This window comes from Cydia pomonella, chromosome 17 (assembly GCF_033807575.1).
Source record: "Cydia pomonella isolate Wapato2018A chromosome 17, ilCydPomo1, whole genome shotgun sequence".
In the NCBI taxonomy this organism is placed as follows: domain Eukaryota; kingdom Metazoa; phylum Arthropoda; class Insecta; order Lepidoptera; family Tortricidae; genus Cydia; species Cydia pomonella.
Window position 1 is genome coordinate 3,834,723 of NC_084719.1, and position 21,251 is coordinate 3,855,973.

The window sequence follows — 21,251 nt, forward strand, 5'->3', positions numbered from 1 at the left end:
AAAATGAGAGCATAATGATCGACTATGGGCGCGGCTTTTTGGTGGAGGGTTCGCGTCACTTAAAAGTCCAGTGGCAGCATGGTTAAATTTTTATCACTTGTCACTATGACTGTCACTTTCGAGCTTACATACTTGTTACAACGTGACAAGCATGGTGACAAATGATAAAGAGCCGACCATCTTAGCACTACAGACCTCACCCGGTTGCTTAATACTTTTGCTCCTACGAGTAAAATGTCGTTATGTGCGGCCTCTCTCCACATTACAATATTGGGACCGTGCGAAGTGCATGGTGTTGGTGGGGGTAAGTAAAGCGATCCCAGCGCATAAGGTGGTGAAAATTAGAACTCACTGCAGATAGCGTCTTTAACATTTTGTGCAAGTTATATGGCTCGAAATGAAACTTTGATTTACGATTACTCCTGAAATATTCATTCGGACCCGGGACGTCCTTAAACTACGTCCAAAAGAGAGGTATGGGCATTGTGAATGTCATCTCGCTTTGTGTGGTAGGGCATAGCCAGTGGATGTCATTCCAGATCTAGAGCAGAGCCCAACTGGAGAAGTACCTCCACCTTACAGAAAACAGCAGCCAAATAACACTAGACCCTACTCATAGTGTTGTGTTCCTGCCGGTGAGTAAGGTTGCCAGAGCTCAACGAGGGGGGGGGGGGGGGGGGGGTTTAGGGTCGGCAACGCGCATGTAACTCCTCTGGAGTTGCAGGCGTACATAGGCTACGGAGGCTGCTTACCATCAGGCGGGCCGTATGCTTGTTTGCCACCGACGTGGTATAAAAAAAAAAATTGTATGGTCCCTTTATTGTGATCTGTATGAAACGCTGAATATAACTAATGTATTTAATTTGATAATTATTAACACTGTATCCTTGTAAATGGCTTTGCAAATGCCACATATTATGTGATATTTTTCTAGAAGTTAAGAATGGGTATAGTAAGTTATCCTTAAAAGATAGACATTCAACATCACGGACTTTTTTGTAGACCCATGAAAGAGAGACAACCCCACCATACATTTTGTTGTTATAGCTCAAACGGATAAGGCAGCGTTTTCGATTAAAGCTCCTAGCCAGTGTGACTTTTTCCGACAACATCGTTATATTTCAACCAATTTATAGAAAACCTTAACAACTTATATACCTAAACCTTCCTCAAGAATCACTCTATTGTTAAATGAAAGACGTATGAAAATCCGTTCAGTAGTTTTTAATTTTGGAGTAGTTTTATAAGATGTAGTGAATTGACGTTTTCCCTCAGACTTGCGGACGCTAGATTGCGTGAGAGTCGTGCACATAGCGAATATTTCTGCGACGCATTTTTTCCGGCTTAAACCGATGTAATAGCTGACATTAATCTTGTGCTAATTACTAATTAGTACTCGTGACATGTAGATTGTGAGGACCTAATAACCTATTTTGCTATCTGAAAGTTGTTCGCTTTGTTGCAGCTGTATTAGACCCTTATAGTGCCGTTCATATAGCCAGCAGAGTTTTTGAATTTTTTAAGTGAAAACTTCTTTAAAATAAAAATAAAATTTGTTTATTTCAGACCATCCGATCCATATTTTGTTAGTAAATCAAAACAACTTACATCCTATATTAGTACTTACATAAAACACATATACACAAACACTTATAACTATTTACTACATAACATCCCTGCGTGTAGAGAGGACCACGGGGCACGATGGTTTATTTGGCCCTGCCTATCACCACCTCAACCCAGTACTTTGTGAGGCGGCAATCGGCACGTTCGGACAATTTCCTCAGGAGGCTGTTGCTACTGCCACGCACGCGCTTCAGCAGAGACGCTATTCTTTTACGCCTAATGGCGTAAAAGTCATCTATTCGCGCCTCTGCAAAAATGCCCGAAGCACTACAGTGCTTCGGCAGTTTCAACAGCATCCTCAGAATGTTATTGTACTGAACTCTCAGCGTGTTATAGGCCCTTTGTGTAAATGTTGCCCACAGACTGCACGTGTAAAAAGTTTGACAGTATGCCCTAAAGAGCGTTAACTTTACTTGTGTGTTACAACGTGCAAATCTGCGGGCAACCATATTGCCCCTTACCGCCATAGCCCTCCTCTCCCGCTCCAGATTTACATCATCCTTCAGATCTCCGGTGAGCATATGCCCTAGATATCCAAAGCTGCGGCGCTGTGCACTTTTTGTGATGGGGAAAAAATGTTAAACTCGCGTCAGGTGTCACGTGACCTTCAGATTGAAAATTCGTAAGACGGACACGTGACATCATGGTGACGTGCAAATTAAATATCATCGAAGCCTGGTTACCACTTTGGAAGTGTCTCTCGCGCAAACTATTCAGTTTAGAAAAATATATATTAGAAACCGCAATATCATTTTTGAAGACCTATCCATAGATACCCCACACGTATGGGTTTGATGAAAAAACTTTTTTTTTTATGACCTATTAAAAAAACTACGTACTAGATCTCGTTCAAACCAATTTTCGGTGGAAGTTTGCATGGTAATGTACATCATATATTTTTTTAAAGTTTTATCATTCTCTTATTTTAGAAGTTACAGGGGGGGGGGGGGGCAAGGACACACACATTTTACCACTTTGGAAGTGTCTCTCGCACAAACTATTCAGTTTAGAGAAAAATTATATTACAAACCTCAATATCATTTTTGAAGACCTATCCTTATATACCCCAAACGTACGGGTTTGATGAAAAAAATTTTTTTCAGTTTCAGTTCTAAGTATGGGGAACCCCCCAAATTTATTGTTTTTTTTTTCTATTTTTGTGTGAAAATCTTAATGCGGTTCATAGAATACATCTACTTACCAAGTTTGAACAGTATAGTCCTTATAGTTTCCGAAAAAAGTGGCTGTAACAGACAGACGGACATGAAGAATCCATAAGGGTTCCGTTTTTTGCCATTTGGCTACGGAAGCCTAAAAAATACAATAATACTTTCTCCGCGGAACGCTCATTGTTTGAGCTCTTAACGCTCGACTGAGGCCTTCGAAGTTCGGGGGGTTTGAGATCGGGGGATTTATGTTCAAGAAGACCCGTTTTCTGGTTTTAGAGTTGTGTCCAAATTTTACATTGTCTTATGTTGACATCATTCCTTGTTGTATTTGTGGAGACCTAAGTGTGAGCTTCATCGGCGAAACGAAATGCCACAGACTTCGCTGGTTCGGCCATTTACTGAGGATGGGTGAGGATCGGGGTGTTAAGAGAGCTTGTTTGGGACAACCGACTGGTCGCCGTCCAGTGGGTCGGCCCAGATACCGCTGGAGCGACAGTGTACAGGCGGATCTGTGCCAACTCAAAGCCGATAACTGGCAGGAAGCACAGGATCGGGACAGGTGGCGTTCTCTCGTTTTGGAGGACAAGACCATCTTTGGATCACTGCGCCACAATAGTTAGTTAATTGTGAGCTAAGTGTGACCACCTTGTGGATCATATAACAAAATATTGTGACATATAGACTCCCGATAAAGTAGTCGCCATCAGATATATCGGAGCGCCTCTGTTGTTAAGGCGTTAGAGTACGTGTTCAGATATTTTTTAACGCCTTGGCCGCTCCGATATATCTGATGGCGCCTGAACTAAAAATGCTTGTACTTGTTGATCGAGATTTAGCGAAGGTGCCCATTTCAGCTTGGGCAATAAAGCTTTCGGCTACAGGTCGTATTTCTCAACCGATTCTCGTGAAATTTTGTGAGCAGGCTTGACAGTTTTTAGGGTGCCGTAGCCAAATGGCAAAAAACGGAACCCTTATAGATTCGTCATGTCCGTCTCTCTGTCCGATTCTGTCACAGCCACTTTTTTCCGAAACTATAAAAGCTATACTGTTCAAACTTGGTAAGTAGATGTATTCTATGAACCGCATTATGATGTTTACACAAAAATAGAAAAAAAACAATAAATTTTGGGGGTTCCCCATACTTAGAACTGAAACTCAAAAAATCTTTTTTCATCAAACCCATACGTGTGGGATATCTAAGGATAGGTCTTCAAAAATGATATTTAGGTTTCTAATATCATTTTTTTCTAAACTGAATAGTTTGCGCGAGAGACACTTCCAAAGTGAAAAAAGTGTGTCCCCCCCCCTGTAACTTCTAAAATAACGGAATGAAAAATCTAAAAAAAATATATGATATACATTACCATGCAAACTTCCAACGAAAATTGGTTTGAACCAGATCTAGTAAGTAGTTTTTTTAATACGTCATAAATGGTACGGAACCCTTCATGGGCGAGTCCGACTCGCACTTGGCCGCTTTTTTTGTGTTGTATTGATCATTATTATTAAGATAATCAGTAATTAAGATCATTAGTCCGCTGTGATAATGACTGAACGACGAATTTATTTTTTATTTTTCAATCTTTTAAAGCTTATCGCGAGGTCTTCAGCTCACAGAGCCAACCAGTGTTATGAATTTCTAAAAAAAAAATTTTGTGCACAAAGTAGACTAGAAAGTTGCTAATTAATTAAAATTAACTTGTATTTCAAAAGTTTAGAAATATTTATTTATTTATCGTTTAGTGCACAAAAGAAAAATATTACAGTACAAAAGGCGTACCTAATGCTATTAGGCTTTCTCTACCAGTCAACCTTAAGGCTAAACAAACTTTGTATGAAATTGATACATTACATAACGTATGCCGAAACGTTACCCAATGGAATACGAGTAGGTAGTCTAGTTCTGTCATAAACTTGAACGTATTAATGGAAGTCAATTAAGATCAATTTTTGATCGATGGGACTAAATTGATGGAGTTACAGGCAAATAAATTTGGATGGTATTGCTATTATTGAACTAAAACGTTTTTTTTTTGTTTCGTTGTTCTTATTATTATCTTTATATCTTATTTCTTTCATCTACTTGTCCTGTGTATGTGTGCTATATGGAATAAATGTCATTTCTTTCTTCTTTCTTTCTTAATATCCACGGCGTGTCTAAACAATTCGTGTTTTACGATTAGCTAGCTTCTGGGGGTCTACCGCGAAAACCGAAATTAGCAATTTGCGGGGATCTTTCTCTTTTACTCTCACTAAGACGAAATTAGAGTGACAGAGAAAAATGCCCGCAATTGACGAACTTCGATTTTCGCGGTTATAGCCCTGCTCGCTTCGTCTGCGTCGGATGAAGATGGTATAAAAACTATCCTGTCTTTCCCCGAGCCTATATATGTAAACCAAATTTCAGCCAAATAGGTTCAGCGGTTTAATACCGGTTTTATTTATTTATTTATGTGAGCCTAGTGTGTCCCACTGCTGGGCAAACGCCTCCCCCTCCCTTTCCACGTATTCCGGTCTGGACCTGTCTCGCACCAGTTCCTGTCGAAGGCGTCAAGGTGGCATGCGTTAAACTGACGTGCACTTTTAAGTGTATTCTGCCAATTTAGGGCGCATGAAAAATGTGGGCTAGTTTTGTCGACTGGTGCCAAGACAGGGTACTAGTTCAGGGTGGCAGCGGATGAACGTCTATGTCAACGGTGGCGCTCACCAGCCGAGTTAGCAGGCTTACTGTCTACTCACCAACACGCACGGGACGAACGTGGTGAATTAAACGTCCAAACCCCTCCAATCCCTCCAACATTACTGGTAATAGCGGTATATGACCAGATACATAATTTTACACCATATTTTTGTATTTTTTTTTGTAGAGCATTTTTACAAGCTTTCAATTAGATTCAATTTAAAAAAAATATTTTAGACTACATGCCCATAAATAATCACAAATTCAAATAAAAATAAAAAATCATGTCAACGACTAAAAATAAAAATAAAGAAAAAATACAATACAATACAATAGTGTATGTGCCTGGCTCCAGTTTTTAAACCCTTAAATATCGTAAGTTTAATTTATTTCAATAATAACTTAATATAATTTTTTAGAGTAAGTCGTACTAACACTGTATGGACCAAGGTCTGAAATAAATGATTTTTATTTTATTTTTATTTTATTTTATTTAATACAATTACACACTATGTCAAAAACAAGAAAATTAAAAAGAAATACATAAAATAATAGATTAAAATTACAATACATAAAATTAAAATTACAATTACTGTCTGTCTAAACAATTACACACTTTACATAATATTGTACACTGTGCCTCTAGAACCCATATGTACAGTCAGCATCAAAAGTAGCGGATCAAATAACGTTTCATAAGTATCTACCATTCTGTAACAGCTTACCAAAAAGTGATGTCTTTAATATAGAATAACTAAGACTGTAAAATATATACTTTTGAGCGCGAATTTTAACAATTTATCTATATTTGGAAAAGTTATCCGGAATATCAGATACTTTTGGCGCGTTGTTTCATCCGCTACTTTTGATGCTGACTGTACGTCATTCCAGTGCCTCCAAAAATTATACTTAACTATTATTATTATTATTTGGAGCCTGTTGTGTCCCACTGCTGGGCAAAGGCCTCCCCCCAATCTCTCCACTGATCTCTGTCCAGTGCTATGTCTGGCAACTCCTTCAAGAAGGAGTCCAGTTCATCCCGCCATCGCCGGTGAGGTCTGCCAGATCCCCGATTCGAGTTTGTGGTATACTATACTTGTGCTTTTATTTAACTTGCATTGCACACACTTGCACATTCATTTTATTGAATGTCATCTCGCCTTGTGTGGTAGGGCACAGCACAGCAGATGTCATTCCAGATCTAGAGCAGAGCCCAACTGGGGAAGTACCTCCACTTTACAGAAAACTGCAGCCAAATAACACTTGACCCTACTCATAGTGTTGTGTTCCTGCCGGTGAGTAAGGTTGCCAGAGCTCAACGAGGGGGGGTGGGGTTAGGGTCGGCAACGCGCATGTAACTCCTCTGGAGTTGCAGGTGTACATAGGCTACCGAGACTGCTTACCATCAGGCAGGCCGTATGCTTGTTTGCCACCGACGTAGTATAAAAAAAAGTGTCAAATCTTGGAAGCAAAATTTGACCCATTATCCGGTTTCCGATTGAGCTGAAAATTTGCGTACATATGTAAGTCGGGTCACAATGCAATATTATGACAGCATCGGATGATGGAGACAGGATATAGCCATAGGAACTCTGTGATGAAACAACGCAACCTAATTGTGTTAGGGGTTTTTAGAATCGTCTCTATGAGTATTAGTTGCCCGTGGTAAAAAAAAGTACAGACAGCGACAAAAGCTTGTGAAAAATTAAATTATTGCCAAAAACTTAATATGCTTTATCAGGTGCAAGAAAGATTTGGATTGCACAAAAGGGTTTCTTGAGGTTCTGAGGCGCGTATGGCAGCTAACTTAATAATCTGCAGAGATCTGTATTTGACCGTTGAATTTACAACTAAGTTATCAAACGTTATTAAGCCAAATACAGAGATCAAATATCAAACATTTATTCAGCAAATAGGCCACAGGGGCACTTTTATATGTCAATTTTTACAAACAACAAAAATTACAAAAAAACAATTACAAATATGGAATCGATGAAATATTAAATACTTTATTGGAGATGTATACTGTCTCTAAATGTCAAATTACACAAAAAAACTATGATAAAAAAATAAAACCAACAAATACTAAAATTATTTAGAGATGTATAAGTCTCTAAGTGTCAGAGATAAAATATAAAAAAAGATATTAAATTATCCTTAGAGATGTAGAGGGTCTCCAAGGCTTGAATTCTTATATAAATAATTAAAAGACAAAAAATTTAATCAGACAAGAACCGAATGAAGTGTCTCACGTTAATGCCACTCAAAAGTAAAGTTACATACTTAAACATAACATGTAGCCCGTGTAAGCTTAAACAGACCGGTCTCCACAAACAGCACCCGTTCACGAGTATGACGTGTATCTCAGCCATCGCCTCCCTCAACCTTCATTCGGGAAAGTGGCGACCCGATCAACGACGCCACCGTAAGTAAAGACTTAAGCGAGCATTATTGCCAAAAAAAGCGAGTGAGATTCAGAGATAGCTTGGTCTAAGTCGAATATCCCTAGCTGAATATCATTAGTCCCACACGTGCTATTGTTATAGTAAAACCCTAATTATATTTGAGTGCAGAGTCTAACTCCCAGGCATTACTGCGAAGTATAAATCATTATCACATCCAATTACAGTAACACTTGTAATGTATTTACAATTTGTACTGTATCAATACCGACACATATACTTCGGACCTCTTGCGATTCGCACTTATCCTTAGTTTTTGAACAGTGTTTTCATTGGTATTTAATAATAGTTGTTGCTATTATTAAAACAGGTGATATTTTGAATGTGACATTTCGAAAATTGATTGAGTTTAGTTTCTAAAAACAAGTTTAATATTCGTATGTTGTAGTTTACTAAAGTGTAAATTTTTCCTTTGTGATACATTTCCACTGTGTAACAGAACGCTTTTTCGTGCAAAAGGACTAGTAATCGTATTTATCCGATCAAAGGACAGAAATGAACTCTTTTGCATAACTCAACTATGTAAAAACGCTAAGACTATAATCGAAACTTTTGATAGATGTTATATGAAAAGTGAAAATTTTTCTCTGGTATTCACCAAGGTTCACACCTAAATTGTGAACCACTGTGAACAACTTTTTGACTTTCAACATTTGTTTGCTTATATGCCTATTGGCGCCCAGATATCTAAAAAACGATCTTCTCATGAGTGTATAAACGCGGGAAAGTAAACATTTAGTCAAATCTTTCAATGGGTGCTTAAGTTATTGTAGTATCAGTGAATTGACAGTTTGGTGTCAATGGTGAGAGAAGCATACGTGAGATTGGAATCATGTCGGTACGGAGGGGCGGGCGGGGCAGCTTCCACTACAAGTACTACTATTGCACGCGGATCGGCTTCGAGATATACGATCTGGAGACAGAGGCGGAGGCCGAGGTCCAGGAGGCCGACGAACCGGGGTTAGTACCTATCAACTAGAAGCTCTTCCTTCCTTCATGACTAAACACTTGTCGGTACAGAGGAGCGGGCGGGGCAGCTTCCACTACAAGTACTACTATTGCACGCGGATCGGCTTCGAGATATACGATCTGGAGACAGAGGCGGAGGCCGAGGTCCAGGAGGCCGACGAACCGGGGTTAGTACCTATCAACTAGAATCTCTTCATTTCTTCATGACCAAACCCTTGTTGGTACAGAGGAGCGGGCGGGGCAGCTTTAACTACAAGTAATATACTATTGCACGCGGATCGGCTTCGAGATATACGATCGAGACTGTGGCGGAGGTCGAGGCCTAGGAGGCCGACGGGCCAGGGTTAGTACCTATCCACTAGAAGCTCTTCAATCCTTCATGACCAAACTCTTGTCGGTACGGAGGGGCGGGCGGGGCAGCTTCCACTACAAGTACTACTATTGCACGCGGATCGGCTTCGAGATATACGATCTGGAGACAGAGGCGGAGGCCGAGGTCCAGGAGGCCGACGAACCGGGGTTAGTACCTATTAGGGCTCGCGGTCGTGTCCGTGATTCGTGAACCCGTAGCCGTGCGCCCGGTTTCGTGATTCACGGCTACGGTTTTCTGGTCCGTTCCGCACGTGACATTCGGCTACGTGAAATTAGGGTACGTGAATCCGTGTAGATCCGTGTAGGCGTGATCACGGCTTCACGTATCTTAAGAACACGCCGGTTCGGTCCGCCCGCGACGTTGAGTGAAGATACGATGCGGTCTCTAAGAGCTACGAATAAATATTTATCATGAATTTTTTATTCATAGCTCTAATTCCGTTTAATTACTTTTCAATTAAAATTTATTTTCAATAATAAATGAAAAGAACCAAACATTAATTACAATGAATAGCTACTTTAATATTTTTTTTTATACTACGTCGGTGGCAAACAAGCATACGGCCCGCCTGATGGTAAGCAGTCTCCGTAGCCTATGTACGCCTGCAACTCCAGAGGAGTTACATGCGCGTTGCCGACCCTAAACCCGCCCCCGCCCCCCCCCCCCTCGTTGAGCTCTGGCAACCTTACTCACCGGCAGGAACACAAACGAGTTGCTAAAATAATACAACAACACTGTGTGTCAGGAGACCAACTATGATGTCAGGAGTAACTAATGACAATGAATGTGAGTTCAAAATTCTAAACTGCTCCCTCCAGATTAAATAAAAAATACCACGAATTTGTAAAACAAAACATCGCGGTCACTTCTTTCAACATCACGAATAAAAGGTAAAGCCCACAGCTACTTATGTATATTGTTTGTTTCATTTTAATAAGTCGCTCGCAAATCTTATTATCTTTGTCTGCACGTGCAACTGCACTTCTTATCTCCAAAAAAAAACACCCGGTATGTTGGCTTAGCTTGTTAGTCATACAATAAAACGCTCTAACAATAATATGTCATTATTACCTTCAATCTAGAAATAAACAGTACTCTTTAATGTCCCGAAAGTCCGAAACTGATAAGAACTGCAGCTGCGTACTTTTTTTCCGTGGCCCCGTACATATGTTTTTGTTGAATTTGTTTACCTGTATTACCTTTATCAATTTTATCATACCTACCGAAGATTTGCAGACCCTTTTGTTTCTTTGGATTAGGATTGCTTTGTTTATATTTAGGCTACGTTATATTCTTTGATAGTAGCAAGCTTTTACAAGTATGTTTCATTCATTTCATTAATACTTAACAGAAAAAAATGTCTTCTCATGATTTAATAATGACAACCAGTAGCACAGCGTTGCTTAAGTTCATAATTATAATGATACTTACTAGGGGGTTTTACACCTTATATTTATATTAGTGCTATGCAACGAGCAGGTCGCTAGTTTTGACTATTAATCATTAGCTGGTTATACAAAAAACAGGATAACCCCATAAATTATTTAGATATAACCATTATATTCAAATCGATGCAAAAAATACAATACTAAGTGGTAACTCAATTCAATAATACCTAGGCCTTATTTATTTTTCTCCCGGGCGTGTCGAACCTACGAGACGTGCGATAAGTACCTATCCAACGGAACCGAGCACGAAGCTCCGCACACGAACGCAGGTACGGGCTACGTATCATGGCGTGTCACGGTCACGGCGTGTCACGTGAATCCGGTCGCGAACGCAGGTACGAGGTACGTACCTTGGCGTGTTCGTGAAATTCGTGATCTTAGTACCGCCGGGCTTAAGAACCCGTAGCTACGGATCGGCGTGTATCACGGATATCAGGAGCCCTAGTACCTATCCACTAGAAGCTCTTCCTTCCTTCATGACCAAACACTTGTCGGTACAGAGGAGCGGGCGGGGCAGCTTCCACTATAAGTACTACTATTGCACGCGGATCGGCTTCGAGATATACGATCTGGAGACAGAGGCGGAGGCCGAGGTCCAGGAGGCTGACGAACCGGGGTTAGTACCTTATCCACTAGAAGCTCTCCTTCCTTCATGACTAAACACTTGTCGGTACAGAGGAGCGGGCGGGGCAGCTTCCACTACAAGTACTACTATTGCACGCGGATCGGCTTCGAGATATACGATCTGGAGGCAGAGGCCCAGGAGGCCGACGAACCGGGTTAGTCCCTATCCACTAGGAGCTCTTCATTCCTACATGACTAAACCCCGTTATCAATGTTGAAGTTCATTGAAAGTCCTACTGGAGTTGCAGGCGTACATAGGCTACGGAGACTGTTTACCATTAGGCGGGCTGTATGCTTGTTTGCCACCGACGTAGTATAAACAAGTAACCGTCAAAAATATTTTTGACACAATTTTATTGCCGACTGCACTTTCTCTTTTTTGTATGTCTATCAAGTACTTCTCGAGACCTTTCAAATGAGCCTAAACTCAATGTGTTTAAGTTTTCCCATCGTAGAGTTCCTTTCGCTACCTTCCGACTGCATCATCAGATCAGCTCCATTTTAGTATACTACTGCATTGTCATCGGAAATACAGAAGTATACCAAATTTCAGCTCAAACAGACACCAGGAAGTGGTTCAAATTTAAGTTACAAGATTTGAAGCACATGTATATATGTGAATGTATACAAAGAAGATACGCGGTGAAGCTAAATAAAAGTGTGTAAAAAGTGTGTAAAAAAAGGGGGGAAATTCTTAAAAATGTCATTTGACATACAGGTCGCATTTGTAACGAGAACGTTTAGATTTAGTTTTATAGTTTATAGATTAAATATTATTTTATATATAATTAATTTTATTAACAATTACATTATTAACAGTTTTTATTTAACAATGTAGTCGAATTGTTGGGTAACTATAATATGTGCTGGTAAATTTAATGTAATTAAGTAAATTGTGCCCATATTGTATTTTTAGGACGGCGCTTCAGGAGATTTATTGTTGGATAATAAAAATATGTGCATTAATATAAAGTTAATCAACTTTTATTTGTAACGTGATGATATGTTGTCGTTTTAACTACAATGAAACATAAATTGTCCTTATCTCCCATATACATGACCTAAAGCAGTTATTGTTAGTTCCCGTGATCCTGTGCAACATTGGATTGAATTGCATAAGCTAATAGTCGTTTAACTGACATTGTTTACGGGATATAAATTATATCGATAAGCCGATTATTTACTTGACTTTGTATGATTTAATGACGTTTGTGTACACACAACACTTTTTTTTTATACCAAGGGCGTAGCCAGCCAGTGAACTAGGGGGGCGGCAAGTTGATATCGCCGGACGCCTAAGCAGACGCCGCTGAGGGGCATACATTGTATGTAAAATTTGAGCTCTAGGGGTGAGGGCAGCTGCCCCCCCGCCTGTACATGCCTACGCCCATGTTTGATACTGTGCGGCAACAGGAAATTATATAATTTTTAGGGATAGGGATTTCTATAAAAATAAGATTTTTGAATTTCGAAATGAAAAAAAAAACAAACAAAAAAAAAACATTTTTCTATTTAAATATAAGCTTGTCCATGCTTTTGGCTGGGAGTGTATCTAAAACATTATTTTTATAAGTCTCACATCCAACGGTTTATGTTGTGCGTTGTCTGTTAGTATCTATGTAACGAAACTGATTTTTAATACATTTGCTCGACAATCAGTAATCACCACTGATCATAATACAACAAAAAAAATCACTTGATGATTTCGCCCGCGTTTACGAGTTTTTTCTTGAGATTAAAGGATAATTGTAAATTCTGCGGTTAATAATACTTTCCGCGGTTTTGCATTATTCACAAGAGCTCATTTCATCAGTAAATTAAATGCATCAGAAAATTTAAACATGTGACATGGTTTTTTGTACTTACGAGTATTTAATGTGAAATGGTAAAACAAATGTTTTTAACATATATTTTTAGTGTGGACTGAAATCTGTAACCTAGAATACATAATGATAATAATAAGGTGGATATGGATAGAGAAAACGTTAATTAACTTAATTTGTTGCTACAATAACATCATATACAATAATATTAAAATCGCAAAAAAATTTCGCGAGCGCTAAAAGTACACCATTTTAGCATTTGTATTAAATAAGTACAGTCGTGTTCACAAGCATCTTTACAAGCTAACTTTCCAAAAATATATTTTCTCGACCTTATTGTCAGTCTTAGAGGCGTGTTAATATATTTTTGAAACTTAGGCCTGTAAACATGTTTATGGACTCGATTGTACATTTCCTAACACACGCCTATAATTCTCAAACCTTGTTATGGGCACCTTGATGCCTCGATACTTTGATCCGGCCTCGATCCTCGTACGCGCATCTCCTATATTTAGCCTATCGATAAACCGCCTGCTCGTTAATTTTATACCCTATTGCCTTAGAAATAGAGTTGGAACTTGTTGCGTTGTTTTAAGATTAACAATTTTCCTTATAGATCGTTGGGAGATAAAAACATCCCGGGGTTTTTAAGATTGGTCAGTTTTAGAATATTGAAAATTAAAGGTTGTTTTGTTTTTACAAGTTGCCATTGCCTTTGTCTGGTCAACGCTCTGTAGGGCTAAGATGGTCGGCTCTTTATCATTTGTCACCATACCTGTCACGTTCTAACAAGTATGTAAGCGCGAAAGTGACGAGCATAGTGACAGGTGATAACAATGGAAACATACTGCCACCGCTGGTTTTGTGTTTTATCTAGACAATAGGTCTATTTTTACTTTCACCTGTTCACTATTTCAATCGGTCTGATTTTGGGATAATCCATATTGTTGCGAACGCAATGATCACGTTATAGTCAGACCAAGCTAAGTTGGCAACGATTTTGATAGCCCAGCCTGTGCAAGTGTTAAGTAAACGTCATAATTTTAAAGAAGTTTGACGTTTAAAATAACACTCGCACTGTCGGCAAACGGTTCAAATGTTGTTCCCAAAATATGACCCGCACTAACACGGTAAATAAAATCTTGTAAAAATTTGACAGTGAATTAAAAATACTTCCACTCATAATCGAATTATAATGGGATGTTCTATAGCTGGGGAGCCGGTGATCCTAAATGTGTAGTTACTCGAGCGTCGTAGAAACCTATTGGAATAGAACTATTAGATGATAGGAAAAAGTTATAGACTCCACGGGGTTGCAAGATATCACTCATGTCTTGAAAATGCCTTCAGGCATTAAGCGTTTCGCTACCGTGCCGGGCACATTTGAGCGATTTTAGTATCAAAAACAAAAGCGCGGCGATCAATTTGTTAAATCCACCATTTCTAAAAAAAATATCTGCAATAAAGTTGATTTTTTTTAGCCTTCTATAGTGTCCCACGGCGGGGCAAAGGCCTCCCCTCGTTTTCTCCACTCGACCCTGTCGTCGGCATTTTCCCACCATTTTGGGTAGAATGCGTCCAAGTCGTCCCGCCATCTCCTTTTCGGTCTGCCTGCACCGGGGTGCATGCGGGCATAAATAAATAAAATAAATAAATATCTTAATCGAGCTCGAGTAATTACAGAAGTCCCTTCTTTGGCTCCCGGACTACTATGGATGCCACTGTTTCTTGCCAGTATGGTTTCAATAATATGCCTAACTTTGTATAAATTTGTTTCAGAAACGGTGTGAACGTCGAAGGTGCTACCCACAAGCAAGTGGTCGACCTGATCAAGTCCGGAGGCGACTGTCTCACCCTTACAGTCATCTCTGTCACACCTAAGGTAATTTATCTCATCCTCTATCTCTCTATCATAAAGTCTACACTATTTCATGTTGTCTAAATAACTTCTTGTATATTCACGTGGCAGTGTTTTAGCTTAGATGGAAAACTGTGTCCTTTTGTAATACCTAAAGAATCTGGAACTTCTTGGATTCCACGGGCATTAGTAATGAGCTTTAAAGGGCCGTCACAATAGATCACTGCTTGGTCGGCGTGGCACTCAAAGGCCCGCAACACTCCCATATAATAATAATAATAATGTATGTATGTATGTCATTTTATTGCACATAAACATAATACTTTCACGGCGTAGATGCAGCATAACCTTTTAGCTCGGATTTATTTTTATTTCGCGGATTCCTTTTGTTAATATTATGTGCAACCAGCTACAAAAATGTGCAGCTACAGTCATACAGTGGGTATGCCCTTTTGCAGTACATATATAGAACTGATTAGTACATTTTGCGTACTAAGTAGCTCCTAGAAATTCACTAGAACCCTGCGCCTTATGTGTGGTCGCAGTGTGCGCCTTCCAGCTACCTCTGTCCCCGAATCTACGCACTTTCTACGCGAACTTTAATTTATATTGCCTCACAATGCTATTATCCAACAGGAGGCCGAACGCCTAGAGCCATGTGACGACGGCTCAGCGCCGGTCGGCGTGATCGGCGGCGCCGCCAACTCCCGCGCGACCGTCTACCAACGCTACGACTACACCGACAAGCGTTCGCTACCCGTTTCCATTCCCGACTATAGGTATGTATAGTGAAAACAATAGAGTAGTTGTAGTAGTTGGTAGTCGGCTAGCTGATTGTTAAGATGGAAGCAAGACACCTCAGTCTTGCTCGTACTTGGCACAAGTCTCCACGCGCTGAAATATGCGGCCACAGCTTTGAGATCCTATGTCAGGATTTTGCCTCCAGACTCAGAGTCTTTACTCTGAGTTACGAGTGCGATGGCATCGGTATACATAAACCTGACAGAAACTGTATGCGGGAGGTCGGATATGTATAAGTTAAAAAGTATTGGTGCCAAGACAGAGCCCTGTGGGAGTCTATTGTTGAGCTTGCATTTTCGGCTCTTCTTGTTGCCCAAGAAAACTTGAAAAACCCTTTCAGTTAACATGTTGGACACGAGGTCGACCACTTTGCTTGGTATTACTGATAACATCTTGTGGATCAGACCTTGTCTCCAAACTGTGTCATAGGCAGCTGTGTCATAAGCAGCTGTGAAGTCAATAGAGGACGCCTTATATATCGGACTGGCCGAGTCGGAGATAAGGGAACATGTCCATAGGGACCGTGCGGGTTGGAGTGTCTGCCATCTTGTGACCTGAATTGGAAACATAATCATATACATTGATACTTCACGACAAAGCAAATACCGTCATCTACCATTCCCGTACGTTTTCTAGTGCATAGTAGGTTCTGTCATCTTGTGTAGCCCATTGGAAGCACAAACTTCACATTTACACCTCGCGCCAAAAATCTGACGTTTCCTGTGCAGCCCCTTACAGTTTATGTACGCTCCTTATATGTACTACGTGACCCATTTTACAGAACCCTCTAGATTTGACGTAGTAATTCAAACATATGACAAACAGGAAAAATAAAACTTTTTTCCTATCTCTTTTGCTACTGCTTTTGTCCTCGTCTGTACTAATTGTTTTTTTATACACACAGGGTGGTGATGGAACGCAACAGCGGACGGTCATACGTCGCGTTCAACGTGCACATGGCGGGGAGGCATCTCTGCAGCCGCCGTTACAGGGAATTTGCTGTTTTACATCAGCTGTTGAGGAAAGAGTTTCTAGGTTTGTTAACGCTTTTAACCTTGGCGCCTTCATTCTGAAAGAAACTGAATAATATATTAACCAGAGTAAGCGTAGGAGTTGAAAATAGAGTACCGGTTACTCTGGTTATAATATTAGCGGAAAATCGTTGAGCATTAGACTTTTTGTTTCCCGCGATATCTATTATCGAGTAGCAGTACTGAGAGTTCCGCTATTGATGCTAGATGTCGACTGCGAAAATAATAAGCATTTTGTTATCAAATCTGATGTATGGAGTGAGCACTCTATTACTTCTTATTTCTCTATGGCCGAGATAAGAATAGTTTAAAATCTCGAGGTAATGTAGACCTTATGTGTATCGTTGCAGGGTTCAATTTTCCGAAGCTGCCGGGCAAGTGGCCGTTCACACTGAGTGAGCAACAGCTAGACGGGAGACGGAGAGGGCTCGAACAGTATCTTGAAAAAGTATGTACTTTCTTTATTCTTCTGTACTATGGACTTATTTATCTTACTTGTGTTAAAGATAATTTAGCGAAAGGACCCATTCTTAAAAAAAATGCCGTAGGGTCCGGCTTTACCCTTTGGGTACGGAACCCTAAAAACGCGGATGGTCCGCGTAACTCTTAAATCCAATAAGAAATGAGAAATTCAATCCAGAATTTTCGCAGTTTTATACCCGTGCCCTTATTCACCACACTGAACGTATTTACTTATTTTACAGTACATATGGCGCTTCTTTACCGCACTAGTGCGATAATTTGCACATTACGTAACTATGTCGAAAATTTAAAAGGGCCACATGTACTGCAAAAGGTTGTACGATACATGTGCGAATAGGTAATTCGCAATTCGTGTCGATTTAAAACATTCCCTTCGGTCGTGTTTTAAGTCATCGTCGCTCGTTTCGAAATTCCTATTTTTCACACTTGTATCGTAATGTACTATTAATTTACAGGTATGCGCAGTACGAGTGATCGCGGAATCTGATGCAGTACAGGAATTCCTTACAGACTCGGACGACTCTTCCAACCCATCACCAGTCGACCTAAAGGTACATTTAAATAAATAAATAAATAAATAAATATTATAGTGTCCTTATTACACAAATTGACTAAGTCCCACAGTAAGCTCAATAAGGCTTGTGTTGAGGGTACTTAGACAACGATATATATAATATATAAATATTTATAAATACTTAAATACATAGAAAACACCCATGACTCAGGAACAAATATCCATGCTCATCACACGAATAAATGCCCTTACCAGGATTTGAACCCGGGACTATCGGCTTCGTAGGCAGGGTCACTACCCACTAGGCCAAACTGGTCGTCAAAAACATTTACCTAGTTGGTTACTAAATTCTGTTACTGTAATAATCTTTATCTACATAAAATATACGAACGAAAGTTGAATACACTACATACATGCGCGTTGCCGACCCTAACCCCGTCCCCCCCTCGTTGAGCTCTGGCAACCTTACTCACCGGCAGGAACACAACACTATGAGTAGGGTCTAGTGTGCTATCTCTTCCGTGAAAGAATAAGTATCAAAGTCAAATGGCGTTCTAAATGAAGCACTAATTTCGAAAGATGGCAGTAAATTCACGTGGCTACAGTTTTCTTTGACAATAGGGTTGTTTCCATCTACAAATCTTAGGGCAGAATTGTATCCCAATAAATTCTTTTGGATTATAAGAACATGTTAAACTACTTTTAGGGGACCTGTAATGACCATATTTTTGTAAATATTGAATTTAAAATACCTTTTGGCACACGTCACGTGACCAAACTCGAAACGTCATTGAAGATTCCGATGACGTCACAACTCTCGGATTGACACTGTTGACAGTTAGGCGATAAACAACAAATGACAAATGTCAGTTGACAGTTCGTATCTTCTACGTGTGTATGCAGTTATGTGTCAAACCGTAAACTGTGACGTCACACAATTTGCAAAGAGCGTTTTGGGCGCGAAAGCATCTGTCAAAATATATTTTGTTAATTTAACATATTTAAAGCCGTTTTTAGTATAACAATTAAATTTTAGGGCAACTTTTAGTTAATATATAACGTACTCGTAATAAAAGCGTTTCAAAAAATTGGAAACAACCCTATTTACCTCATTTTCAAATTCTCTTTGATATAGATATAGGTGCTTGAACAAGCCAGCAACACAACCTTCTTAGGGTTTGAGATAGACACGTGCCTGGCATGGAATCAGCACGTAGACAGACTTTGTGGGAAATTGGGGAGCGCGTGCTTCGCACTGAGCCGGGTTGCGAGGTCGGTGTCTGCGGAGGCGGCGCGCACCTGCTACTTCGCCACGGTGCACTCACTGCTGCAGTATGGCGCTGAGCTCTGGGGTCGCTGTGCAGAGTGGGAGCGGGTGTTCCGCCTCCAAAAACGCGCAGTGAGGATTATCGCTCGAGTTCCCCACGATACCCATGCTAAGCCTCCTTTTATTAAGCTAGGCATATTAACACTGCCGGCAATAGTCATTCTGCAAGTGGCCGTATATGTGAGAGTGCATCTGGCGTCATTTAAAACATTTAGAATGTTAAGCTTGTACGAAACGCGGAACGCAGATAAAATTGTGGGTATAAGCCGGAAGTTGACCAAGTCATCTAAACTCACTCACGTCATGGGTCCCACTGTCTACAATAAGTTGCCAAAAAACATACTTGATGCTCCAAGCTTGGGCAGCTTTAAATTTCGCTTAAAACAGTGGCTTATCGAGCAATCCTTTTACAGCTACGACGAATTCATTGCGTATAAAGCGCAATAATTATACTGATTATTATGTTATTGTAATAACTATCATAAGTACCATGTATTTACTACTAGTAAATTATTACTAAAGGTACTGTTACTAAATTATTTATTAATGACTTATAAATTGGTTTTATGAATAAATTATTATGATTATGATTATGATAACAGAGCTATTTTTATTTTTTGGATATTCTCAGGTATTCTGAACCTAAAATAATTAATTTCTCTCATTCAGGTGCTCCTTCCCGACAAAGAAGTGGTAACCGTCTCTGTTCTCAAGTCCACCAACGCCGATGACGTATACCGGGCGGTTTGCGAAAAGATCGGTCTATCCAAGTCCGTGCAAAAGTACTTCTACCTGTTCGAGATCGTCGAGTATAATTTCGGTGAGTTAATTTATATATATGTTATAGGTACGGGCTCAGTTTCCGCAAGTCGACGTCATAATTTGCGCCTATTTTGCGTGGTTGGTGGGCAGTACTCTTGCCAACCCAACTCTACCAAGAAGTCTAGCAGACCCTTGATTGCCGAAGACTTCTTGGAGAGACTCCGGCGAGCCGAGGTATTGGGTACTGGGCCATCGCTGGGCAGTGGAGAATGACGTGGGCGGCTGTCTCTTCTGTCTCCACGCCCTGCAGAGGGCTAGCTGTAGTGCGTACGGGCCCTGCTATGGGGCCTGGGGGCTATCTGTAACACGTAGGGTTAACAGGTGCTTGTTTAGTGGGGCGTGGCCGGTTGTGGCCCCAGTTAGAAGCCGGAACTGTGGCTTCTTCAGCTATCTCTGCCTCCGTGACAAACCGGGATTAAATGTCGGTGGGTTACACTTCATAGGTCTTTCTTACTGTTATCTGCGTATTATATGTATATCTATATCTACTAGCACTTTGAAAAAAAATCCAAACATTGAATCGGACATAAAACATGTAAACATAAATAGAACTTATTCAAAATGATTCACGAGAACCTGTTGAGAAATGCGGTCTGTGGAGGCAAAAAAAACCCTACGTCTGTTTTTTTTTTGCCCAAGCTGAAACGGACTTTCAACAATGATTTATTTTATATTACGACTTGGACTTACGGTCCTGTTGAGATCTGGTATATTCTTATGGAAGTTGTCGATATGCTTATAAATAAATAAATGTCAAAGAAAGAGATACACCGGGTGTTATCGTGAATGTTTTTAGGGTTCCGTAGCCAAATGGCATAAAACGGAACCCTTATAGTTTCGCCATGTCCGTCTGTCTGTCTGTCTGTCTGTCTGTCTGTCTGTCTGTCTGTCTGTCTGTCTGTCTGTCTGTCTGTCTGTCTGTCTGTCCGAGGCTTTGCTCCATGGTCGTTAGTGCTAGAAAGCTGAAATTTGGCATGGATATATAAATCAATAAAGCCGACAAAGTCGTACAATAAAATCTAAAAATTTAATTTTTTTTAGGGTACCTCCCCTACACGTAAAGTGGGGGTGAATTTTTTTTTCGCTTCAACCCTAGAGTGTGGGGTATCGTTGGAAAGGTCTTTCAAAACTAATAGGGGTTTTCAAGAAACATTTTTTGATAAAGTGAATATATTCGGAGATAATCGCTCCGAAAGAAAAAAAAAATGTGTCCCCCCCCCTCTAACTTTTGAACCATAGGT

The 21,251-nt window shown here is 40.1% G+C and overlaps 1 protein-coding gene across 2 annotated transcripts in view; it reads left to right on the plus strand.

The window, feature by feature from the left end:
• Positions 1–21,251, plus strand: part of LOC133527253 (sorting nexin-27) — a 42,185-nt gene that overhangs the window by 9,782 nt on the left and 11,152 nt on the right. The window contains exons 1-7 of one of the 2 annotated variants that reach the window (XM_061864191.1): positions 6,723–9,425; positions 14,954–15,056; positions 15,669–15,811; positions 16,738–16,868; positions 17,215–17,312; positions 17,803–17,898; positions 19,858–20,008. In XM_061864191.1, the coding sequence (XP_061720175.1) occupies positions 9,286–9,425; positions 14,954–15,056; positions 15,669–15,811; positions 16,738–16,868; positions 17,215–17,312; positions 17,803–17,898; positions 19,858–20,008 (862 nt within the window). In that variant the 5' untranslated portion in view covers positions 6,723–9,285. Of the gene's footprint in view, positions 1–6,722; positions 9,426–14,953; positions 15,057–15,668; positions 15,812–16,737; positions 16,869–17,214; positions 17,313–17,802; positions 17,899–19,857; positions 20,009–21,251 lie in introns of those variants that run through there. The other variant, XM_061864190.1, reaches the window with a different exon arrangement.